This window comes from Hetaerina americana, unplaced genomic scaffold, assembly GCF_022747635.1.
Source record: "Hetaerina americana unplaced genomic scaffold, ioHetAmer1.1.p SCAF_1, whole genome shotgun sequence".
Taxonomy (NCBI): Eukaryota; Metazoa; Arthropoda; class Insecta; order Odonata; family Calopterygidae; genus Hetaerina; species Hetaerina americana.
In genome coordinates this window covers 41265735-41292292 of record NW_027286069.1, presented here as the reverse complement: position 1 = coordinate 41292292, position 26558 = coordinate 41265735, and the positions used below count along the sequence as shown (strand labels likewise).

Here is a 26558-nt window from a genome sequence, read left to right as displayed (position 1 = left end):
CCAGCTCACAAATCCATCATTGCAATGGCCAAAATTCATGAATTAAATTATGAATAACTACCTCATACACCCTATTCGCCAGATTTAGCTCCCTTGGATTATTTTCTGTTCGCAAACTTGAAGAAATGCCTCAGTGGTCTAATTTTCCAACCGTGAAGAAGTGATGTCGGCAGTTAATGGCTATTTTGAGGGGCAAGACAGTTCTTATTATAAAAAGGGTATCAAACTTTTTGAACATCGCTGGGAAAAGTGTATAGAGCTGAAAGGAGATGTTGAAAAATAAATACATTTTTTTCCAAAATTTGTGTGTTTTCTTTGTTGGGTCGGGTACTTCTGGGACCACCTTTGTATGCTTGTACTCTGTTCCTCTTTCTTAGTGACCTCATTACTGCTATGACATCATATATACCTCTTCTGTTTCTGACCCCAAACTGTTCATCCCCAATTAATCATTTGCACTTCTCTTCATCTTCTTAGTGATGATCCTGAAACCGAGATGAGGTGTGTGTGAAATCAAACTAAACTTATTGTTCAGTAGTCCTCTCTGATGGCTGCCTTCTCCTTTCTTTTAAATAGGAACTAATCCTGATATGATGAAATTTTCCAGCCAATTTCCTCTCTTGTAAATGAATTTCTCCATGAAAGCTCCTTCTCCAATTTTTTCCTTATCCTTATGGTAGGTCCATAGGAATTTTGTCCCCTGTCAAGGCCTAATTTGACTTCCATTTCCTTTAATCATTCCTGGTTCAATTAATAATTTTCCTGACTTATCTTTTATTGTCTGCATGGTTTTTGTCCTCTGAACATGACTACATACCTCTGTACTGCTCTATGGGTAAATAAAAATTATTATAATCGCTTTTCAAAATTGGAAAAACTATAAAACTATAAATCCATTTTCCAGGTGACCTCTCTTTTCAAAGAGATTGGCCTCCGTCAAGTAACAGTGCAGGTTGAAAAGGAGGAGTTTTTCGCCCATTTGGTTGCCCTAAACTCCAAATACAGAGGGCAAGGATTTAATTTCTGTGCAGAGAATGCATTGACAGTTGTGAAAGCATTGTAGCTTTCCACCTGTAAAAATGTGTCCTATTCTATGTCAACTGTGTGAAACATGTGCATATGTATTGGTGAATATTTAGTGTTTTTTTTGTAAATTGTGACTCTTTGAATGCTAATGATCTGTAAAGTTGTACTGCATTTTCTTAAAGAATAAGACAACTACATTTATATGGGCGTATATTTTTACCTACTGTCTATCTGTGATTAAAATATTTAGAAGTTATATTTCTTCCTTTCTGGTGTAAGTTTTGTGTATCTGGTCCTATTTAAAATAGATGGATGTAGTTAATATAAATGAAACCTAAAAAGCTGATGTTGCTGCTCAGAATGCAGCAATTTGTGGTGCATATATTTAGCTTTGAAGTACTAAAATGATTTAGAAGTCCACGTTTGTCCTACCTACCATGTCTTACATGAGGCATATTCTAAAGTAAGGGCCGTTTGTTCATAAAAAATAAATGCGTTGGAAAAAGTTTTTATTGATGGCATTTAGTTTCCTACAAACATAATTCACTTTTCTACATAATCACCATTCACTTCTTAACACTTTTTGTAATTCTCCACCTATTTCTTTAATCCCTCCACGTAGAAGTTTGCCTCCTGGGTATTAAACCAGTTGTCTCTGGCAGTCTTGAGTTCCTCATCATCTTCAAACTTTTGCCCATCAAGCCACAATATCTAACAAATTACGTAGCTTCAGGTATGATGTTGTGGGATTTTTTCATTACCACTGTTTCAAGTTCAAAAAGAGGAAATAGTCACTAGGTGTAAGGTTGGGACCAAGAATAGAAGTCCAAAAATGCTTATTCTCTCAACATTCTTCCCTCTTTGTGTTGGTCAGTAAGCATTTTCGGTACCCACTGTACATGCAATTTGTGATATCTGAGATATCAATCATGTAAATAGTGGTACGTCTGAGGACATTTATCATCCAAAGCACTAATTGTAAATCAGATCGCAGCTCTTGGTCCACTTGTTGAACAGTTTCCTTCTCACTGGGCCTGCCACTCTGCTCTTCATATGGTCATTAGTGTGGCCATTTCTGAATCTGTGACATCATTGTCTAACCTTTCCTTCACTCATTACTGTAGGTCCATAAGCTAAGTTCAACTCCCGATGAATTTGAGCAGCTGATGATTCTGATGCAAACAAAAATCAATCGCATTAATTGCAGGAGCAACAATTTTTGCAGGAAATGCTATATACATTCACTGACAGGCAAATTAATATTGAATCAAAGGAATAACTTCAGTGACTTCTGAAACATCATGGGATGGCACTGCATGTGTACAACTTTGATCTGGCCCAATAACACTTAAATGTAAGAAAACGACCCTTCCTTTTCGAGTATGCCTCTTGTATTTCTCTCTACATCCTCTTCATTTATGGCCATCAGCATTTTTAATTAGTCAAAAGGAAAATGTTTCAGGCTAAATGCTGAATAATAATTTGACTCTGAGAGTAAATTGATTGGAGAAAATACGTAGCCATTCTGCATACAAATTACATTTATGATCAAGATTTCATTGCAGAGTAACATCTTCAGGCAATTATGAACAAGAATTTTATCCTGGGTCATGTATTTATTATTAGGTGTGAACAGGAGAAGAAGGGTTGGAAAAAGGAGAGGTGAGAGGAAAGTGTCAAATCACAATCCATTGGCCATCTTAAATGGTGAGAAAGAAGATTATTCAAGGGGCCGTGGGGTTGTGGAAAATGTTATGGGAAGGTTGAAAGAACATGTCAGGGAATCTGCTGTATGACAGATTTACTGTAAAGAAAGGTTATTTGGGTAGTACCTAGGTACCACATTGGTAATTGGTTGGAGGAGGGCTGCTGGGTGAAAATGTGCTGTGAGTTGGAAAATGGAGAATGTGGGAGTGAAAAGGGTTTAAAAATTATTGGACTAGTTGCCCATTTGAGTTTTTGATATGTGAAATTTCCATTTTCCCAAAGGCATCTAGTCCTAGTTTATTCTTTATACAGGCAGAACTCTTGGTCTATTTTCCGTGGAATAGTTTGCTGAGTGACCAGTGGTTTTTTTTCTAACGAAGGCTTGATCTTCATTCTAGTTTACTTGTCTTATAAATACTGCTTCATTATCTGCACAATGTAGTTCGTATGCAGTGCTATGTTTAAGGGGTTTCACACATTCCTCTCCCCTCCCCAACCTTTCCACCTGCTCCTTATTGTGGTTATTTAAGGATGAACTTCTTGTAAGCATATTTAAATTCTGACAATAACTTCACTATTGGGATAAGAACCTGATATCATTACACTTGATTAAATTTTTTATCCTCAATATATTTGTAGGTCGCTTGCCAATTATATTTATTCTTTCATTCCCTTAATAAAACCTTGTTAATTTGTATGTAGCAAATTATAAACGGCTGTGGCCATTATAATGGATGGCTATTTTGACTAATTTTATATTTGTGATCTATTCAAATCTTTAAATGCAATGTTGCTCATCCTAATCACTGTGTACTTGTTTGTCCTATTTATTATTTCTCATTCTGTTTGTTGTCCCTCTTTTCTGGTGATGGATAAAAGAGCAATTGAATGCCATTTCTTGATTTCAATCCCGAGATGGTAATCAGTTGGTTACTGGGCTACTTTAGCCTATGTCAATTACAGCGTTAATCATTATGTCTAAGTAACTTGATGGTCTGCATCCCATGACCCTTCTCACTACTACTTTAATCCTTTATGTTTTCTTATCCTTCACCTTCCATCTCATTAAAACTAATATGATTTTTCCTGATTTCTGATTGAAATTTCATGATTGTGACCAGGCTTGAAATCTGATTGAAAATCATCAATTTTATTATTTTTTTAAAATAGTAAATTTGTTTGTTCAAGGGCAATTTTTGTATAATTTTGTCTCTTGCCATCAAAATTGTGTTATTTCAATACGAACGTTTTTTTCAATTCTTTTCCATTGCTTTATCACAATTCCTCTGTAATAGTTGTAATAATATGTAGTAGTAAAGTTTTCATTGAAAAGAAATGACATGAGATAATACACATAAACTAATTAAATATTTTTCCTCTTTGTTTATAGATATATTCAATGGACCGCTTTGAAATATAAAAGAAACAAATTTAAATTAAGTAAACAATTTCCGAACCATTTTATTAATGGTGGTTTTGATAACAGTCAATCTAATATTTCTCAGGCCTGTAATTGTTTCATCATGCTACTACTTTTACCATTTATTGAATTCTTGATTTGAATTTGATTGAATTCTTCCATAGGCAATGCTACTAAAGAGATGAAGTTGTAAGAAAAAATTGTCTACTAATCAGAGAACCTCTTATTCGTACTGTCTCATCTCCATTTGTATGTTGGTACTTTAACACTTACCATTTTAAGTCCACTTTAACATTTAGCAAGTGTTTTTATATGCAAAGCTTCTAGTTCATGCGAACCTTTTCCTTCAAAGATGTCTCTGGGATATTCTACTGCAGGATAATCATAAGCATTTTCTCCATTAACATAATACCCTGCAAACCATAAGGGCATGGGTTAGGGGGTGTTAGAGCACCAGCCTTATGAGAGAGTCATTTCTCAGAATGGTATTGTGGCATTGGAAATAAACAACATACCTCAGTGAAACTTTTTTATTTTTCAGTGTAGTCTCCCTGTGTACTAATGCACTTGGTCCAGTAATGTTCCAATGTCTTGATCCCACCTGGAAAATTATATTCCTTCGGGCCTGCAAAATACCCATCTAATTTGGCTGTTAGTTCTTTGTTTGAAGAGAATCTCCATCCACCAGGGAAACTTTGAGCTTGGGGAATAGATGGAAATCTCATTGAGCCAAATCAGGTGGATAAGGGGAGTGTGGTAACAATTCGTAGCTTAGTTCATGTAATTTGACCATGGTATTGACACTTGGGTGTCGGCATGCATTGTCTTGATGGAATATGACTTTCTTCCTTGCCAAACCTGGCCTTTTGTCGTGTATCTTTTGCTTTAGTTAGTCCAGGAGGTTAATGTAATTTTGGGCAGTAATTTTTTGACGAATCGGAAGATATTCTGTCAGCAGAATCCCTTTTGCATCCCAAAAAACCAAAGCATCACCTTTCCAGCCAACTGTATTGACTTTGCTTTCTTTGGTGGTGGTGAATCAACATGTTTCCACTGCTGTTTTGTCTCTGGGATATAGAAGTGGACCTAAGTTTCATCAACAGATGAAACTTGGGTCCACTGCACTTTTGCTCTTAAGATGGGTTTGGAAATTTCCGCTCTGATGCGTTTGTGATCCTATGTCAAGAGTCGTGGCACCTATCTAGCAGATGATTTTCTCATATCCAATTCCACTGTTAAAATGTGATATGCCTGTTCAGATGACATCCCTACAGCTTCAACAATTTCTTGCACTTTCAGTTGGCGATCCTCTAGGACCATTTTATGCATTTTTGCATTAATTTCTGGTGTAGTGGCACATTTTGGCGATCCACTTAGCGGATCATCATGTAAGCTGTCCCGACCAAACATAAACTCGTTCTTCCCATTGGCAACAGTTGAAGATGGAGAAAAGAGTCCCCTCAGAGTGTTTTGAAAGTTGGCATGAATTTCCTTGGCTTTAATGCCTTTTTTTACAAAGTATTTAATCACCATTTGAATCTCAAATTTCTCCATCTTCATAAATCACTACCTGTGAACAACAAAAGAAAGGTATCCACACCACAAATCTCTTCCCAGAGTACTGATGTGTTATGTGTTTACTCATTAAGGTTTACATATTACTACGTTGAAAACTCGAGCTAGCACTGATATCTGGTGGTGATTCCAAGAACCTTTCAAACTACCCTCGTATGTATAAATGTGAACCAGTACCTGCATTAATTTATATTTGCGCATATGATTGTGCCTCAAGCTTTAATGTGTATGTTTGAGTAAAGTTTAAAGTTTTTCCTGTGGAATTAAGGATGTTGAAACAATTAGTTTTAATTTTGCTACACTGATGAGGAGGAATTTTTTATGTAGGTCTGTTTGGTCATAAAAAAAGATATTTGTTAGAAAAAGTTTATACATACAAGTTTAGTGTCCTACATATGTTCTTTACTTTTATACATAGTTGCTATTTACTTCTTAACTCTTTTCACAATACAACACCAGCTTCTTTATTCCTTCAATTTAGAAGTTTGCCAACTGGGAAATGAACCAGTTGACAACAGTGGTCTTGAGTTCCATGTCTTCTTCAAACTGTTGTTCATCACGCTACTATTTAAGTGCAAGCAGAGGATGCGGTCTCTATGTACAAGGTCTCTATGTCATCTCCATCTTGTCAGAAGTGGTCCAAAAATGCTTGTCCACTTGACATTCTTTGTTTGTGTGTTGATCGGTAAGCATTTTTGATACCCACTTTGCACACAATTTGTGATATTTGAGCTTTTCCATAACAATTGTGTAAATAGTGGTGCATCCAAGTAGAGGATATTTTCCAGCCTGAGCGCCAATCAATCAGTAGATCTGGATCCACTTATAGGATGATTTTATCAGTCTGGATACTGGGCCTGCTTCTCAGTACTTCATCATGTACATTTGTGTGGCCATTTCTGAAGCCTCGACCCCATTGTCTTACCTTTCCTTCACTCATTACTATCGGTCCATAAGCCAGGAAAAATTCTGATGATTTTGGGCAGCCAGGATCCTTTTGCTCTCAAAAATCAAATCGCTGTACACTTTTGCTTCCACGAAAAGTTGAAAATTGTCAGTACTTTGAATTATTTTTTTAAGGTCGAATATGATTAGTAGGATATGCAAGAGAAACAGAAATTTTCCCTCCCAATAGGCTTTAACACTGATGCATTCAAAGGGCTTATACATTCTGATGACCCAAAAAGCTATGTTGGCAGAGGCAATAATAATTATTTCTGATAGGGTAACCATATAGTTTGAAGGTTAGGAGCCAAATGTGAGATAGTCCGAGCTGTGTCTATTCCTCAGTGAGAGGTGTGTGACCGAAGTGGGGCGGCCTTTTCTGTGATAGGGTCATATTGAAATACTATTGAGGAAGGCATCATGAAACCAAATCAATTATACATCTCATAAGTGATTGGACACATCTATGGGAATGATTCTTCACAAATACAGGACACAGCTAAATGCTACTGTGTCATACCCAGTGGGGAGTGAGGCATGGCTTCTATGTCATCATCACTTGAGGCTCTAGCAAAGTGCAATTAACGGCAGCATATGAGAAGAAGACCCAGAAGAAAATCAAGCCAGTAAGAATTGGGACTTTTAAAGTCAGGTCAAGGTTGAGGACAGGGTAATTAGAAAATATAAAGTGGAAGATGGAGAGAGGAAAATTTAGATAATGCTGGGTTGTGCAAGATGAGGTGGCAGAATACTAGGGAGTAATAGTGGTATAGGTAGGTGGGATTATTGCAAAGATGATATTCATTGGAGGGAACAGAGCTAGCAAATGGTGGCAGTATTATTGAAGACAAATCTAGGAAGGAGCATCAAGCAGGTGAGTGATTGAATATTATTGGTAGAAGTATAAGCTCAAAAAACTTGGTCATTATTGAGGTCTGCATGCCACCAAACAATCATAGGGAGGAAGATGTTGACAGGGTATAGAATTAATCGGAGGAAATAATTGTGGGCATTCCTGGAAGGAAACGTGATAGTAATGGGGCAGAGGAACATGAAGGGAGATATGGTGTTGAGGTAGGGGACTACGATTTAGGAATCAGAAGTGACCATACGGAGAAAGCATTTTAGTTCTGCAGGATGCAGGATTTAAACATCATGAATATATGGTTTTATCACCCAAATTGTTAGCACATATGTGTGAAAAATGTCTGGGTTTTCAGATAAACAATTTTGGACTATGTTATGGTTAGGAACAGAGTAAGTAATTTTCACAGTATTACGGTAGTAGTTACATTATTTGTTTCATAGTTCCTGTCTCTATTTCTATTATTCGTACATCTTATAATGAATGGTTATTAGTTTATTAGTTGTGCTTTAAATACTTCTCATGGAGGCATGGGCAAAGGAGGGTCACAGAAATTCAATCGTGTATCATAGCAAGGAGCTTTTGAGAAATTATCTGATATGTTTTTTTAGTTGCATATTATTGTAGCAAGGAAGGCAAATTCGATCACTTAATTGAACAAGCAGTCACCCACTCATTATACAACCAGGTGGTCAACTACAAAGTGCTAGATAATCATCTGGAACAGAAAGAAATGGCCCTAATGCATAAGAAAGAAAAGCGTGAAAATTCAAAACTGATGAAGAACAAAGGTCTTACCAAAGTTCAAGACATTAAATTAGTTTGAAAGTGGGACATTAATGGCAAACAGGAATGCCATTCAGTTCTAGCCAGATAGCAGTAGTGAAGTTCCTATTGGAGATGTTGATTAAGTCGACGGATAAAATACATATGGCATCATTCTGTAGCAAATTGACAAATACAGTGTGAAACGTCTCACTCATGTTTTTTTCCAAAAACCAATGCATTGTTCCAGCAGCTGCTTTTCCTACTTTATGTATTTCCATTGGATAAACATCATTGCTAAAAGAAATCTAGGTAAATTTGTTTTCACGGGAAGTGAATAAGTTCATAGAAAAATCGAGTAGATACATTCAAATGTAAGTTAGTTATTTCACCAAAATCATTCATATGCAGAAGTGACCTGAGGTGCTACCAAAAAGTTGCAAAACAACTGCCGATTGACCTAACCTGATAGGACCCTAAAAATGTCCTATAATTCTTGCTGTTTTCCTATTCCTTGCTGTGCAGCGACTGCTAACTTTTCTGAGCAAGGAAAGTAGCTAGAGTAATAAAACTTGTTATATTTACTCAACTATGTCTCCCATTTTATTCTAAGCCACCAAAAAACCCTGGGCATTTTAATTTACTCAAACAGCCCAGTTTACCTTTATTAATAGTTATTATGAGTGTTGGGTACCTACTTAAATCCCATTATAATCTATCACCAAAGCATTACACCAGAATTGTCACTTCCTTATGTGGTGCCTATATCAATATCATGTGTGCACCCATACCATTATACCAAAAGACAAAAATAAGTTAGGTAATTATTTCTGCTAAATAGGATTGAAATAAAGATTTTCCATTGCTTCTTATTCCACTTGAGCTTAACTATTTTGTTTAATACTTTTTAAGCACTGAGAACTTAATATTGTGGAGAGATCAACTGTATTTAAATTTTAGTTCATTTTTGATTCATTGAATAGATAATTGGTATGATTACTGCTGCTTTGATTTGCCTAATATCTAAGACCTACATCCTAATTAAACTATTTTATATGGTAGCGCAGTAGTCTAAGGGGTAGAGCATTGGGCTACTGACTAGAGGGTCCCGGGTTCGATTCCTGGGCAAGTCTCTGGGTACCTGCAGCTCCGCCCAAGCTATGTGATTTTTTGGGTATCAGATCTTCCTGGCAAACCATAACCGGCACAGGGAAAAGAACTGGCCCCCTATCCTGATGTGTGAATTTCATACGCAGTCGGGCTTAGTACTGAGTGATCTTTATCATCACCTACCAAACTGACCTTTGGGTTGATTACTGTGTATATGGTAGCAGGGGTATGAGTGTACAAGCATCTGCTTTACCCAAAATGTTGCAGGGAATAAATACATTGTTTTTCAGTTAAAGATGTGTCAGTCAAGTCACTTCCTTAGACTTTGCAAATCAAAAGTAGATGAATTAAGTTTGTGATTAGTAGTAAATGAAAGTATTAGTTGCAAATTAAAATTATATTATTAAGATAAATCATAATAAAATCATATTATTAAGATATTGAAATGTTTCTTTGAAATATTCAATTCCTGTCATGGGCTACTGAATGTCTATCACGGAAATCTTTGAATGTCTTTTGGCTATCAATTAAGAACTGGTGATGCAGTCCCTCTGTTATCTATGTAGTACCTCTGCTTTTGAGGATCCATCATCCATAGAATATTCAACTCACCAAAATTACATCTGTTGAGTGATTGCTGTACACTGTTTGCTTATTTTTCGTAACAGTTTTTACTTTATAAAATGGGGAAAAAATGAAAAAAAGTGTTTTGTAGACTTAGTAAAATTGGCACCTCAAACTTCCACCAAACGGCAACAGATTTTCTGCATCACAAACAAAAATTCGTTATACTGGCACCACTTGAGGAATGACTGGTTGAATGCTTTATGTTTCAGTCCAAATTGAGCTTGTGTTAACTTAACACTAGCCCAATGTTTATGTTAATGACCAATCACTTCTACTATGTGTTAAGTTGCATTCACTAAGTGTCAATACAACTCTACACATGGTGGAAGTTATTGAAATAAAACTTGCTGGTGAATATGAAATTAGTCACCAAATGTAACTGAAAGTATCCCAAGTATCATAGTGGCTTCTGCAGATCTAAAGCTATTGAGAATGCATATGTAAAAGACTTTAGCTTACATAATTTGGTCTAAAATTAGTTTTTGGAGAAACCTGCATGAGGCATTGTCTGGTACTAAGTGTACTATCTTTGTGTATTCTACTTCATGTCAGTATGCCTGACAATTACTATCATTAGGTAACCTACCGGTTAAGGCTGGTTTTTGATGAACAAAACTACCAAATAAATATTTTGAGACTCCTAAGAGAAGACAACCCAACATCCTACCCTAAAACAAGGCCCTCTTCATCACAGGTCAATTAGATGTTGCTTCATGATATGAAGTCCAGGGCATGCTATGCTCAGATACTAAGCTTAGGATTTGAGCATGTTGAAATCAAAGTGATGACTCTAGATACCCTCGGTTAAACCTAAGCTGTGCCATTTTCCAGGAATTACAGCTTTGTGCCATTTTCCAGGAATTACAGCTTTGTGGGAGACTTCAGGTGGCATGGGGAGAGGAACTTTCCTCCTACTCTGAATATGTGAATGCCACACTCTGTGTGATGTGGACCTAAATGAGATCTATTTTCTAAAACTAAATGATTTCCATATTCACCCATCACACTCAGGTCAAAAGTGTACTGTTTTTATTTATTTGTATTCAGCCTGGTTAGCCTGAGAAGGAATTGCTTACCTTTATATGTGGGTAACCAGCCAGTAGGAGTGTGCCTGCTGACTTTTGTGTCAAATGATTAATTACCATTATTGCATCACTGTAATGCCAGGTATATCTAGTCAATATTCCATTCACTGGATAAAATTATCTGCAACTCGGAGATCGATATATTGTGTTTAATATTACGATGGTAACTAGGTAACTGGGTACCTATGATTTTGGTCAGGTTTAAAATGCTGAAATGAGAAACAATGAGTTAATAAGGCACTAAGGGCTTTATTAAAATGCAATTAACATTACATAAAATGATCTGAAATCTTAGAACACTTTAAAGCAAATGTAATAAGCTCAAAAATACTCTTCTCAACCCTTTCATTACTGAGGGAATCCTCAAAGCTTTTGCAAGGCAGGAAATAATAGTAGAAGGAAATAAAAACATTGGCTTTGATAGAAGGTAAGTATAATGTTTTTCCAAAGATCTCTGTTGATATAGCTTCACTTTGTCTCTATCATGTAGTCTAATTAATTTCACACACCTTAGTTTTCTCCTCAGTACTTTTTTGTACTTGTTCCAAAATTTATCACCCTAATTTCAAGTTTTTAAGTGGGCAAAAATCACAATGACAAAAATCATGATAGGGACGGTTTATATCTATCACAGTCTTATCTGGTAAGAATAAAAAACATTAACTTAATGTTGATGAAGATAACAGAAAAATAAACTCCATGGTAAGACTAACATGGAATATTAAAATAAGCACCTATTCACCATGGCTTATCCCATTTTAATATTTAAATATGATGTAATTATTTTCCACTATTAGTTATCAGTACATCAATTTTAGCAATGGGTTTTAAATCTAAACATGAGACTCATAGCCACCTCAACAATGATGAAAAAATTTAGAATTTCTTTGTAACAATAAAGAAGCACATTAATTTCTTGTGCCAATATCAACATATTGATATGAGATAACATACTTTCTCCTTTCATGAAGTAAAATTTGCTCCTTAAAAATTCTAAATTATTTGTCATTCTAAGGACAAATGATCCCCTAAAATGAGGAATTATATTTTACAAAAATTGGCAGTTTTCCATCCTTATAAAAAATTACTGTAACATATAAAATTGCAATCCAGTGAGATTGAGTTCACTTCCATATAAGAATTAAAAATGATGCCCTTTTGAGAGCCTCTACACAGCACCATTCCAAATCTAATTATGTAAAACATATGCACATACTGACATCACCATTATGAATAGTGGTGATGCCAATCATTTAGGTTGTGTAGGCATATAGAACCTATGACTTTTGGTATCTTTAGTATGCTTATATGGTGATTGCTTTGTTTCTAACAGAGTAGCAGGACATGGTCCTTGTGGAACAGTTACAAGTTCTTTGCGATAAATGACATTTCTGGATGAGGTGTCATAAGAAGACCTTGTATCACCTAAAGAGATGTGTGAAGCTTGACCTCTTTTAGCAATGGTAACCCTCTCAGCAGCAGCTGTGGAGGTTGAAGTAACTCCATAAACTCCACCGCCCCTCATTCTTTCTGACTGGTGAAGTGACTGCTGCTGTGATTGTTGCTGCTGAGAAGACCACTTTTGATGCGCAGTGGAGGACGAAGATGATTTATGAACTCCTCCTTCATGCCTATACTCGCTACTGGATGAATATGCCCCACCTCCTAAAATGGATGACATATTATCCCTGCTACCGCGAGTACTATGCTGATGTTCTGTCTGCTGACGATGCATGGATGAAATAGATTTACGATTGCTGTCCTGTTGGCCCTGTCCTGAAACAAAGAGACCTGATGATTCTGATAAGTTGACAATACTTTTACGTTGAGCAGAGGCTGATGAAGAAGAAACATGGAGGGCTTCTGTTGATGAAGATACTCCTCGACGATGAAGAACAGCATTGTTTACATCAGCCGAAGAGCCAGAAATGACACTTTTTCGGTGATGATTTTGATTTTGTTGCTGTAATGCTCTGGAAGATTGAGTTTCAGAAGATGAAATAACATTAGAAGATGATTCATTAGAAATTTTCGAAGTTGATGAAGAACTCATGTTTGTTGATGCATGAGTGTTAATGGAAGACTTTTGCCATTGTGCAGATTGGGATGTCACATCTTGTAATTGAGAGGATGCTGTGATTTTTTGTTGATGCTGCTGTGCTGCTGTGGAACTGGTAATAACTCTCTTTGTATCATTGCTTTCTGCTCTGGATATCTGTCCAGTATTTTGAACTAATCCTGTAGATGTCTGAAGATGTTGACTTTTTGATGCAGGGCAAACATCATTTGTAGTTGAACCAATTGTTTTTAATTGCTTTTCAGAACTGGTTGTTGCCATTTCCGCTGCAGCCGTGCTGCCAGAACTTGTTTTACTGGAAGATGTCGTGGTCACTTCACGAACTATGGTTACTGTGCTTCCATCTGCAAGCTTCTTAGTTTCAGTTGTGGTTCGCACATTAGTGTTACTATTACTATTTTTTGACATATCTTTGTTTCTCTGAGATCTACTTTCAAATCTAGATGCACTGCTGTCATCTCCGAGACTAATTTGTGATTCAATGTGGCGGCGGCGATTGAATGTTGCATTGTTTTGATTTGTATCTGTGACAGATTTGCGTTGAACACGGTATGTGTCATGGGAAGTTGTGTGTGTTTCCATGGACTCTCCATTTTCTCTAATGCTCAAGTTGTCTTGTGGGCGTTTTGTATTTGCCCGTTCTCCCTTTACTGCTTTTCCATAGTCGTCTCTTGACCTCCTACCCTCAAAAGTCCCCTTTTCTATGGTAAGATTATCAACATGCTTTACCACTTCCATTCTCTCTCCTCTTGCTGGAACATAATCATCCCTTGGTCTTGGACCACCAAATTCACCCTGTTCTGGTTTAAGGTTATCAGGGTGCTTTTTGACTGCAGCTCTTTCCCCTTTAACTGGTGTTTGAGGCTTAGGCCGTTCAAATTCTCCCTCCATTTTTAAATTATCTGGGTGCTTAATTGGTGGGAATCTTTCCCCTCTCCCTGGCGTTTCACCATGAGGTCTTACAAAATCACCTTCAAGTTTAAGATTATCTGGATGCTTGATTGGAGGGAATCGTTCCCCTTTACCTGGTGTTGTTCCTCTTGGCCTGTCAAAATCACCCTCTAACTTCAAATTATCAGGATGCCTGACAGGAGAGGGTCTTTCTCCTTTGCCTGAAGGAGTACTTTCTGGACGATCAAAATTACCTTCTAATTTCAGATTGTCTGGATGTTTCACAGGAGTTGCCCTTTCCCCTTTTCCCACAGGTGTTCCTTTAGGCCTGTCAAAGTCACCCTCTAGCTTCAAATTATCTGCATGTCGAACAGGAGTTGGTCTCTGTCCTCTTCCTGGAGTCATTTCTCGTGGCCTATCAAAGTCTCCCTCAAGTTTAAGGTTGTCAGGGTGCTTCACGGGTTTTGGTCTCTCACCTTGACCAGGTTGGGTAGTTTTAGGTCTATCAAAATCTCCCTCCAACTTAAGGTTGTCTGGATGCTTAACAGGAGTGGCTCTTTCCCCTTTTAGTGGTGTAGATCCTCTAGGCCTTTCAAACTCCCCTTCTATCTTGAGGTTGTCTGGGTGCCTGACAGGCGAAGGTCTCTCTCCTTTTCCTGGAGTTTTCTCTTTTGGTCTCTCAAAATCTCCCTCCATTTTTAGATTATCTGGATGCTTTATAGGCTTAGGCCTTTCTCCATGTCCAGGTGTTGTTTCCTTAGGCCTATCAAATTCTCCTTCTAACTTCAGATTGTCTGGATGCTTTATTGGAGTAGATCGCTCTCCTTTCACCATGGTATAATGAATTCTTCCATCAATGAATTCACCCTCAACTTTTAGATTATCTTCATGCCTAATAATTTCTGCTCTCTCTCCTTTGACAACTTTTTTGTAGTCCTCCCTTGACCTGCGGACCTCTTCAAAATGCCCCTCCATTTTAAGATTATCTTCCCTTCGGACAACTTCTGCTCTCTCTCCACGGACAACTGTAAAATCATCCCTCGACCTTATATCATGAAATTCGCCTTCCACTTTGAGGTTGTCATGATGTTTCACTATCTCTGCTCTCTCACCTCGTGTGTGTACATGGTCTTCCCTCCTGTGAATATCAGTGAACTGTCCTTCCACTTTGAGATTGTCTTGATGACGCACAACCTCTGCTCTTTCCCCACGGATCACAGTATAGTCATCTCTTGTTCTTCGGTCGTCAAACTTACCCTCCATGCGAAGATTGTCTTCATGCCTCACCACTTCTGACCTCTCACCTCGGACTGCTGTAAAGTCATTCCTTGACATATTATCAATGAATTCTCCTTCCATTCTTAAATTGTCTTCATGCTTCTTTACCACAGTCCTTTCTCCTTTGACAGGTTTGAAGTCATCCCTTGGCTTGAAATCAGTAAAGTCACCTTCAGGTTTTAGGTTATCTGGATGTTTCACTGGGGTTTGACGTTCACCTTTTTGAGGTTTAAAGTCATCTCTTGACCTGTTGACAGTGAATTCTCCTTCTGGCCTAAGATTATCTGGATGTTTTTTAATATCAGCCCTATCTCCAGTTTTGGGCCTTTCCTTTACAGGGCGTTCAAATTCACCTTCTAGTTTCAGATTGTCATGATGCTTAATTGGTGTAACTCTCTCACCCTTTCGAGGTTTATCCCCCTTTGGTCTATCAAATTCACCCTCAAGTTTCAAATTGTCTGGATGCTTTATTGGTGTTACCCTTTCACCTTTCACAGGTTTTTCTCCTTTAGGTCTTTCAAATTCCCCTTCTATTTTCAAATTATCAAGGTGTTTCACTGGTGTTGCTCTTTCGCCCTTTGGTACTTTATCAACCCTTGGACGCTCGAATTCACCTTCGATCGTTAGGTTGTCTGGGTGTTTCACGGGCATCACCCTCTCTCCTTTTAGTGGCTCAGATAGTTTACGTTTCTCAAATTCTCCTTCCATTTTGAGATTATCTGGGTGCCTCACAGGTGTAGGCCTCTCGCCATGTAGAGGGCCTCCTGGTTTTGGTCTTTCAAAATCTCCCTCCAATTTGAGATTATCTGGATGTTTGATTGGCTGCTGCCTTTCTCCATGGAGTGGAGCTTCTTCACAGGGCCTTACAAAGTCTCCCTCCATTTTCAAGTTATCAGGGTACTTTATTGGTGCAAACCTCTCTCCTTTGCCAGGAATTACTTGCCTTGGTCTATCGAACTCCCCTTCTAACTTGAGATTGTCAGGGTGCCTGACTGGAGTAACCTTTTCTGGTCGGCCAGGATGTGTTTCCTTAGGTCTTTCAAAGTCACCCTCAAGTTTAAGGTTATCTGGATGCTTAATTGGGGATGGGCGCTCTCCCCGGCCTGGGGTCACTGGTTTTGGCCTATCAAATTCTCCCTCAGGCTTTAGGTTATCAGGATGTTTTATTGGAGATTGTCTTTCTCCCTTAAGTGGCACAAAAACATCACTAGAACGTGTCCCTTTGAATTCTCCTTCAGGTCTCAAATTATCTGGATGCTTGATTATTTTTTCTCTTTCACCTTTAGTATATTTACCATAATCATCTCGCCTACATATTACTTCAGTATAGTCACCCTCTACTCTGAGGTTGTCTTCTCTTATAATAATATCTGCTCTTTCTCCTCTTAAGGCCACATAATCATCCCTACTCCTCCTATCATGAAATTGACCCTCCATTCTTAAATTATCTTCCCTTCTAACAATATCTGCCCTCTCTCCACGTAAAACAGTTTCTTCCCGAGGAGACTTTTGGAATTCTCCTTCCATTTTCAAATTATCAGGATGTTTAACAGGGTGAACTCTCTCTGCAGGCAATACAGGACTTTCCTTGGGACGATAAAACTCCCCCTCAGGACGAAGATTGTCAGGATGCTTCTTTACAGGAGCTCGATCACCTTTGCCAGGAGTAACTTTCTGTGGTCTGTCAAATTCTCCTTCCACCTTAAGATTATCAGAGGGTTTAATGGGCGTACGCCTCTCACCAGGCCCCACATATTCTTCCCTGGGTCTGTAAAAATCCCCTTCTGGCTTAAGATTATCAGCATGCATAATTGGAGAAGGCCTCTCTCCGCGGCCAGGGGTCTCCGGTCGTGGACGATCAAACTCTCCCTCCATTCTGAGGTTATCAGTAGGTTTCACCGGCCTGGATCTTTCTGCGGGGCCAAGTGGCTCCTCGTGGGGCCTATAGAATTCACCCTCGGGTTTGAGGTTGTCGGGATGCTTCTTGATTTGCGGTCTTTCTCCCCGACCGGGTGAAACCTTTTCTGGTCGATCGAAGTCGCCCTCCATCTTGAGGTTATCGGGATGTCGAATGGGTTTCGGGCGCTCTCCTGGACCAAGTGGCTCCTCGTGAGGTCTGTAGAATTCACCCTCAGGTTTGAGGTTGTCGGCATGCTTCTTGATTTGCGGTCTTTCTCCCCGACCGGGTGAAACCTTTTCAGGTCGGTCGAAGTCGCCCTCCATCTTGAGGTTATCGGGATGTCGAATGGGCTTGGGGCGCTCTCCCGGGCCAACAGGCTCCTCGTGCGGTCTGTAGAACTCGCCCTCCGGCCTCAAATTATCTGGATGCCTCTTGATCTCCGGTCTCTCCCCACGGCCGGGCGTTGTTTTCTCCGGACGATCGAAGTCACCCTCCATCTTGAGGTTGTCACTGGGCTTGATGGGCTTGGGTCTCTCCCCGGGTCCGAGGGGCTCTTCCCGCGGACGGTAAAAGTCTCCTTCCGGCTTGAGGTTGTCAGCGTGTTTGATGGGCGAAGGCCTCTCTCCGCGGCCTGGGGTCTCCGGTCGTGGGCGATGGAACTCTCCCTCCATTCTGAGGTTATCAGTTGGTTTCACCGGCCTGGATCTTTCTGCGGGGCCAAGTGGCTCCTCGTGGGGCCTATAGAATTCACCCTCGGGTTTGAGGTTGTCGGGATGCTTCTTGATTTGCGGTCTTTCTCCCCGACCGGGTGAAACCTTTTCAGGTCGGTCGAAGTCGCCCTCCATCTTGAGGTTATCGGGATGTCGAATGGGCTTGGGGCGCTCTCCCGGGCCAACAGGCTCCTCGTGCGGTCTGTAGAACTCGCCCTCCGGCCTCAAATTATCTGGATGCCTCTTGATCTCCGGTCTCTCCCCACGGCCGGGCGTTGTTTTCTCCGGACGATCGAAGTCACCCTCCATCTTGAGGTTGTCACTGGGCTTGATGGGCTTGGGTCTCTCCCCGGGTCCGTGGGGCTCTTCCCGCGGACGGTAAAAGTCTCCTTCCGGCTTGAGGTTGTCAGCGTGTTTGATGGGCGAAGGCCTCTCCCCTCGACCTGGGGTTTCGGGTCTCGGCCTTTCGAATGTCCCCTCCATTCTGAGGTTATCGGAGGGTTTGATGGGCTTCGGCCGCTCTCCTGGCCCGACGTAGTCTTCTTTCGGCCTATAGAATTCACCCTCTGGCTTTAAGTTATCGGGATGTTTAACGGGTGTCCGTCTCTCCCCTCGTCCTGGGGTCTCCTTTTCCGGCCTCTGGAAATCTCCTTCAATTCTTAGATTGTCGGAGGGTTTGACGGGCGTTCGCCGCTCTCCAGGACCGACTGGCTCCTCGTGTGGTCTGTAGAAATCTCCCTCCGGCCTCAGGTTATCTGGATGCTTCTTAATCTGAGGTCGCTCCCCTCTGCCCGGTGTCGTTTTCTCGGGTCTATCGAAGTCTCCCTCCATTTTCAAATTGTCCGGATGACGGACCTGCTTCGGCCTCTCAGCATTTAGAGGTTTGAAATCATCTCTCGGACGAGGACCTCCGAAATCTCCTTCCGGCCTCAGATTATCGGGATGCCGCGTGACCTCAACTCTCTCCACCGTGACGACCTTTCCATAATCGTCCCTTCTCGTTGAATCGACGAAATCGCCTCTCATTCTCAGATTGTCTTCCCTCCTCACTATGTCCGCTCGTTCACCTCGCACCACAGTGAAATCATCTCGAGTCCTCATGTCGATGAATTCACCTTCCATTCTGAGATTGTCTTCGTGTCGGACGATTTCAGACCTCTCTCCTCGAACGACGGTGTAGTCGTTTCTGGAAACGTGGTCGATGAATTCCCCTTCCATTCGTAGGTTATCTTGGTGCTTCTTCACGATGGGCCTTTCTCCTTTAACAGGTTTAAAGTCGTCGCGTGGTCTTGGTCCACCGAACTCTCCTTCCGGTCTGAGGTTATCGGGGTGCTTTGTTACTTCCGCTCGCTCCCCTCTCACGGGCTTGTAATCGTTGCGGGGGGTGCTATCAAATTCACCTTCGGGCCTGAGGTTATCCGGATGTCTCACTTGTTTTGGCCTGTCCGCCTTTTGCGGAGTGAAGTCATCTCTCGTGCGAGTCCCTTCGAAGGTCCCCTCGGGCTTGAGGTTATCGGGATGTTTAGTGATCTTCGGCCTCTCCCCTTTTCCGGGAGTGGTCTTTTCTGGTCGGTCGAAGTCGCCCTCCATCTTGAGGTTATCGGGATGTCGAATGGGCTTGGGGCGTTCTCCCGGGCCAACAGGCTCCTCGTGCGGTCTGTAGAACTCGCCCTCCGGCCTCAAATTATCTGGATGCCTCTTGATCTCCGGTCTCTCCCCACGGCCGGGCGTTGTTTTCTCCGGGCGATCGAAGTCACCCTCCATCTTGAGGTTGTCACTGGGCTTGATGGGCTTGGGTCTCTCCCCGGGTCCGAGTGGCTCTTCCCTAGGACGGTAGAAGTCTCCTTCCGGCTTGAGGTTGTCAGCGTGTTTGATGGGCGAAGGCCTCTCTCCGCGGCCTGGGGTCTCCGGGCGTGGTCTATCAAACTCTCCCTCCATTCTGAGGTTATCAGTTGGTTTCACTGGCCTGGATCTTTCTGCGGGGCCAAGTGGCTCCTCGTGGGGCCTATAGAATTCACCCTCAGGTTTGAGGTTGTCGGGATGCTTCTTGATTATCGCTCTTTCTCCCCGACCGGGTGAAACCTTTTCAGGTCGGTCGAAGTCGCCCTCCATCTTGAGGTTATCGGGATGTCGAATGGGCTTGGGGCGCTCTCCCGGGCCAACAGGCTCCTCGTGCGGTCTGTAGAACTCGCCCTCCGGCCTCAAATTATCTGGATGCCTCTTGATCTCCGGTCTCTCCCCACGGCCGGGCGTTGTTTTCTCCGGGCGATCGAAGTCACCCTCCATCTTGAGGTTGTCACTGGGCTTGATGGGCTTGGGTCTTTCCCCGGGTCCGAGGGGCTCTTCCCGAGGACGGTAGAAGTCACCTTCCGGCTTGAGGTTGTCAGCGTGTTTGATGGGCGAAGGCCTCTCTCCGCGGCCTGGGGTCTCCGGTCGTGGGCGATGGAACTCTCCCTCCATTCTGAGGTTATCAGTTGGTTTCACCGGCCTGGATCTTTCTGCGGGGCCAAGTGGCTCCTCGTGGGGCCTATAGAATTCACCCTCGGGTTTGAGGTTGTCGGGATGCTTCTTGATTTGCGGTCTTTCTCCCCGACCGGGTGAAACCTTTTCAGGGCGGTCGAAGTCGCCCTCCATCTTGAGGTTATCGGGATGTCGAATGGGCTTGGGGCGCTCTCCCGGGCCAACAGGCTCCTCGTGCGGTCTGTAGAACTCGCCCTCCGGCCTCAAATTATCTGGATGCCTCTTGATCTCCGGTCTCTCCCCACGGCCGGGCGTTGTTTTCTCCGGGCGATCGAAGTCACCCTCCATCTTGAGGTTGTCACTGGGCTTGATGGGCTTGGGTCTTTCCCCGGGTCCGAGGGGCTCTTCCCGAGGACGGTAGAAGTCACCTTCCGGCTTGAGGTTGTCAGCGTGTTTGATGGGCGAAGGCCTCTCTCCGCGGCCTGGGGTCTCCGGTCGTGGGCGATGGAACTCTCCCTCCATTCTGAGGTTATCAGTTGGTTTCACCGGCCTGGATCTTTCTGCGGGGCCAAGTGGCTCCTCGTGGGGCCTATAGAATTCACCCTCGGGTTTGAGGTTGTCGGGATGCTTCTTGATTTGCGGTCTTTCTCCCCGACCGGGTGAAACCTTTTCAGGTCGGTCGAAGTCGCCCTCCATCTTGAGGTTATCGGGATGTCGAATGGGCTTGGGGCGCTCTCCCGGGCCAACAGGCTCCTCGTGCGGTCTGTAGAACTCGCCCTCCGGCCTCAAATTATCTGGATGCCTCTTGATCTCCGGTCTCTCCCCACGGCCGGGCGTTGTTTTCTCCGGACGATCGAAGTCACCCTCCATCTTGAGGTTGTCACTGGGCTTGATGGGCTTGGGTCTCTCCCCGGGTCCGTGGGGCTCTTCCCGCGGACGGTAAAAGTCTCCTTCCGGCTTGAGGTTGTCAGCGTGTTTGATGGGCGAAGGCCTCTCCCCTCGACCTGGGGTTTCGGGTCTCGGCCTTTCGAATGTCCCCTCCATTCTGAGGTTATCGGAGGGTTTGATGGGCTTCGGCCGCTCTCCTGGCCCGACGTAGTCTTCTTTCGGCCTATAGAATTCACCCTCTGGCTTTAAGTTATCGGGATGTTTAACGGGTGTCCGTCTCTCCCCTCGTCCTGGGGTCTCCTTTTCCGGCCTCTGGAAATCTCCTTCAATTCTTAGATTGTCGGAGGGTTTGACGGGCGTTCGCCGCTCTCCAGGACCGACTGGCTCCTCGTGTGGTCTGTAGAAATCTCCCTCCGGCCTCAGGTTATCTGGATGTTTCTTAATCTGAGGTCGCTCCCCTCTGCCCGGTGTCGTTTTCTCGGGTCTATCGAAGTCTCCCTCCATTTTCAAATTGTCCGGATGACGGACCTGCTTCGGCCTCTCAGCATTTAGAGGTTTGAAATCATCTCTCGGACGAGGACCTCCGAAATCTCCTTCCGGCCTCAGATTATCGGGATGCCGCGTGACCTCAACTCTCTCCACCGTGACGACCTTTCCATAATCGTCCCTTCTCGTTGAATCGACGAAATCGCCTCTCATTCTCAGATTGTCTTCCCTCCTCACTATGTCCGCTCGTTCACCTCGCACCACAGTGAAATCATCTCGAGTCCTCATGTCGATGAATTCACCTTCCATTCTGAGATTGTCTTCGTGTCGGACGATTTCAGACCTCTCTCCTCGAACGACGGTGTAGTCGTTTCTGGAAACGTGGTCGATGAATTCCCCTTCCATTCGTAGGTTATCTTGGTGCTTCTTCACGATGGGCCTTTCTCCTTTAACAGGTTTAAAGTCGTCGCGTGGTCTTGGTCCACCGAACTCTCCTTCCGGTCTGAGGTTATCGGGGTGCTTTGTTACTTCCGCTCGCTCCCCTCTCACGGGCTTGTAATCGTTGCGGGGGGTGCTATCAAATTCACCTTCGGGCCTGAGGTTATCCGGATGTCTCACTTGTTTTGGCCTGTCCGCCTTTTGCGGAGTGAAGTCATCTCTCGTGCGAGTCCCTTCGAAGGTCCCCTCGGGCTTGAGGTTATCGGGATGTTTAGTGATCTTCGGCCTCTCCCCTTTTCCGGGAGTGGTCTTTTCTGGTCGGTCGAAGTCTCCCTCCATCTTGAGGTTATCGGGATGTCGAATGGGCTTGGGGCGTTCTCCCGGGCCAACAGGCTCCTCGTGCGGTCTGTAGAACTCGCCCTCCGGCCTCAAATTATCTGGATGCCTCTTGATCTCCGGTCTCTCCCCACGGCCGGGCGTTGTTTTCTCCGGGCGATCGAAGTCACCCTCCATCTTGAGGTTGTCACTGGGCTTGATGGGCTTGGGTCTCTCCCCGGGTCCGAGTGGCTCTTCCCTAGGACGGTAGAAGTCTCCTTCCGGCTTGAGGTTGTCAGCGTGTTTGATGGGCGAAGGCCTCTCTCCGCGGCCTGGGGTCTCCGGGCGTGGTCTATCAAACTCTCCCTCCATTCTGAGGTTATCAGTTGGTTTCACTGGCCTGGATCTTTCTGCGGGGCCAAGTGGCTCCTCGTGGGGCCTATAGAATTCACCCTCAGGTTTGAGGTTGTCGGGATGCTTCTTGATTATCGCTCTTTCTCCCCGACCGGGTGAAACCTTTTCAGGTCGATCGAAGTCGCCCTCCATCTTGAGGTTATCGGGATGTCGAATGGGTTTCGGGCGCTCTCCTGGACCAAGTGGCTCCTCGTGAGGTCTGTAGAATTCACCCTCAGGTTTGAGGTTGTCGGCATGCTTCTTGATTTGCGGTCTTTCTCCCCGACCGGGTGAAACCTTTTCAGGTCGGTCGAAGTCGCCCTCCATCTTGAGGTTATCGGGATGTCGAATGGGCTTGGGGCGCTCTCCCGGGCCAACAGGCTCCTCGTGCGGTCTGTAGAACTCGCCCTCCGGCCTCAAATTATCTGGATGCTTCTTGATCTCCGGTCTCTCCCCACGGCCGGGCGTTGTTTTCTCCGGGCGATCGAAGTCACCCTCCATCTTGAGGTTGTCACTGGGCTTGATGGGCTTGGGTCTCTCCCCGGGTCCGAGGGGCTCTTCCCGAGGACGGTAGAAGTCACCTTCCGGCTTGAGGTTGTCAGCGTGTTTGATGGGCGAAGGCCTCTCCCCTCGACCTGGGGTTTCGGGTCTCGGCCTTTCGAATGTCCCCTCCATTCTGAGGTTATCGGAGGGTTTGATGGGCTTCGGCCGCTCTCCTGGCCCGACGTAGTCTTCTTTCGGCCTATAGAATTCACCCTCTGGCTTTAAGTTATCGGGATGTTTAACGGGTGTCCGTCTCTCCCCTCGTCCTGGGGTCTCCTTTTCCGGCCTCTGGAAATCTCCTTCAATTCTTAGATTGTCGGAGGGTTTGACGGGCGTTCGCCGCTCTCCAGGACCGACTGGCTCCTCGTGTGGTCTGTAGAAATCTCCCTCCGGCCTCAGGTTATCTGGATGTTTCTTAATCTGAGGTCGCTCCCCTCTGCCCGGTGTCGTTTTCTCGGGTCTATCGAAGTCTCCCTCCATTTTCAAATTGTCCGGATGACGGACCTGCTTCGGCCTCTCAGCATTTAGAGGTTTGAAATCATCTCTCGGACGAGGACCTCCGAAATCTCCTTCCGGCCTCAGATTATCGGGATGCCGCGTGACCTCAACTCTCTCCACCGTGACGACCTTTCCATAATCGTCCCTTCTCGTTGAATCGACGAAATCGCCTCTCATTCTCAGATTGTCTTCCCTCCTCACTATGTCCGCTCGTTCACCTCGCACCACAGTGAAATCATCTCGAGTCCTCATGTCGATGAATTCACCTTCCATTCTGAGATTGTCTTCGTGTCGGACGATTTCAGACCTCTCTCCTCGAACGACGGTGTAGTCGTTTCTGGAAACGTGGTCGATGAATTCCCCTTCCATTCGTAGGTTATCTTGGTGCTTCTTCACGATGGGCCTTTCTCCTTTAACAGGTTTAAAGTCGTCGCGTGGTCTTGGTCCACCGAACTCTCCTTCCGGTCTGAGGTTATCGGGGTGCTTTGTTACTTCCGCTCGCTCCCCTCTCACGGGCTTGTAATCGTTGCGGGGGGTGCTATCAAATTCACCTTCGGGCCTGAGGTTATCCGGATGTCTCACTTGTTTTGGCCTGTCCGCCTTTTGCGGAGTGAAGTCATCTCTCGTGCGAGTCCCTTCGAAGGTCCCCTCGGGCTTGAGGTTATCGGGATGTTTAGTGATCTTCGGCCTCTCCCCTTTTCCGGGAGTGGTCTTTTCTGGTCGGTCGAAGTCTCCCTCCATCTTGAGGTTATCGGGATGTCGAATGGGCTTGGGGCGTTCTCCCGGGCCAACAGGCTCCTCGTGCGGTCTGTAGAACTCGCCCTCCGGCCTCAAATTATCTGGATGCCTCTTGATCTCCGGTCTCTCCCCACGGCCGGGCGTTGTTTTCTCCGGGCGATCGAAGTCACCCTCCATCTTGAGGTTATCGGGATGTCGAATGGGTTTCGGGCGTTCTCCTGGACCAAGCGGCTCCTCGTGAGGTCTGTAGAATTCACCCTCGGGTTTGAGGTTGTCGGGGTGCTTCTTGGGCTGTGGTCTTTCGCCCCGACCGGGCGAAACCTTTTCCGGCCGGTCGAAGTCCCCCTCCATCTTGAGATTATCGGGATGTCGAATTGGCTTGGGGCGTTCTCCCGGGCCAACAGGCTCCTCGTGCGGCCTGTAGAACTCGCCCTCCGGCCTCAAGTTATCTGGATGCCTCTTGATCTCCGGTCTCTCCCCACGGCCGGGCGTTGTTTTCTCCGGGCGATCGAAGTCACCCTCCATCCTTAGGTTATCTGTCGGTTTAATAGGCTTCTGTCGCTCTCCAGGACCTAGTGGTTCCTCGTGGGGTCTATAGAAATCACCCTCGGGTTTCAGGTTATCGGGATGCTTATGGGGTTTCGGTCGTTCTCCCTGACCTGGTGTTTCTTTTTCTGGCCTTTCGAAATCTCCTTCCAATCTTAATGTATCTGGGTGTTTTATTGGCTTCGGTCTTTCCCCTCGCTCAGGCCCTTTTTTGTTTGGTCTTTCGAAGTCACCTTCAAGTTTTATATTATCAGGGTGTTTAATTGGTTTTGGTCGTTCCCCTTGTTCTGGACCTTTTTTGATTGGGCGCTCGAAATCACCTTCCAGTTTTATATTATCTGGATGCTTTATGGGTTTTGGTTTTTCTCCTCGTTGTGGTTTCTCTTTTTCGGGTCTCTCAAACTCACCCTCGGGTTTCAAGTTATCTGGATATCGTATTTGTTTTGGTCGCTCTGATTTTCCAGGTGTAAAATCATCTCTAGAACGTGTCCCTTTGAATTCTCCTTCGGGTTTCAAATTATCTGGGTATTTTTTAATTTCCGGTCTCTCTGCCGTAACTGGTTTATAATCATCACGTCTGGTATCAGTGAAATCACCCTCTGGGAAGAGATTGTCTTTTGGTTTTTTAACTGGCGCTCTTTCCCCAGGCCTGTAGTCATCCTTGTTTTTAGGTGTTCCTGTGAAATCACCTTCCATTTTTAGATTGTCCTTTGGCTTTTTGACGTCAGCTTTTTCGCCTCTAGTTGGTTTGAAATCTTCTCTGCTTCTTGGAGTTCCATCGAAATCACCTTCTGGTTTTAAATTATCCTTTGGCCGCTTTACCTCTGCTCTTTCTCCAATCACCGGCTTATATTCATCTCTTTTCATCGGTTTTCCCTCGAAGGAGCCTTCTGGCTTAAGATTATCCTTAGGCCTCACGGGTGTAACTCTTTCAATAGAGGATGACCTCACGGATGTGGTTTGCATGGACTCTAAATGTGATTGCTGAGATTTCAAATAGCGTTCTGTTTCTTCCTTGGTCCATGTTCTTCTTCTTTCCTGCATATGACCATCTGTGTCCGATGAAATATGTTCTACTTCCAGTATCTGAAGCTGCCCAGGCTCTTCCTCTGCTGTGACCGCCTCACGCACTCCACCTCTCCTTTCAACACGGGATGTTTCCTATGCGAGTAAAGATATAAATGGAATTTAATTAATTAAAATGTCATACGACGCATTACTTAAGTAAATCCAATGTACATTTATTACATTATATTTATTATTGCATTTAAT

At 43.8% G+C, this 26558-nt stretch overlaps 2 protein-coding genes across 5 annotated transcripts in view; one reads left to right on the top strand and one right to left on the bottom strand.

The window, feature by feature from the left end:
• Nucleotides 1-1227, top strand: part of LOC139690950 (proton-coupled zinc antiporter SLC30A5-like) — a 56095-nt gene extending 54868 nt beyond the window's left edge. For all 4 annotated transcript variants that reach the window (XM_071588622.1, XM_071588632.1, XM_071588640.1 and 1 more), the window contains exon 14: nucleotides 905-1227. In XM_071588622.1, the coding sequence (XP_071444723.1) occupies nucleotides 905-1063 (159 nt within the window). In that variant the 3' untranslated portion in view covers nucleotides 1064-1227. The remainder of the gene's footprint in view (nucleotides 1-904) is intronic.
• Nucleotides 1228-11354: 10127 nt separating this feature from the next.
• Nucleotides 11355-26558, bottom strand: part of Sdb (SAXO downstream of blistered) — a 115727-nt gene continuing 100523 nt past the window's right edge. Inside the window, exon 6 of the mRNA XM_071588592.1 lies at nucleotides 11355-26447. Coding sequence (XP_071444693.1) covers nucleotides 12375-26447 — 14073 coding nt within the window. The 3' untranslated portion in view covers nucleotides 11355-12374. The remainder of the gene's footprint in view (nucleotides 26448-26558) is intronic.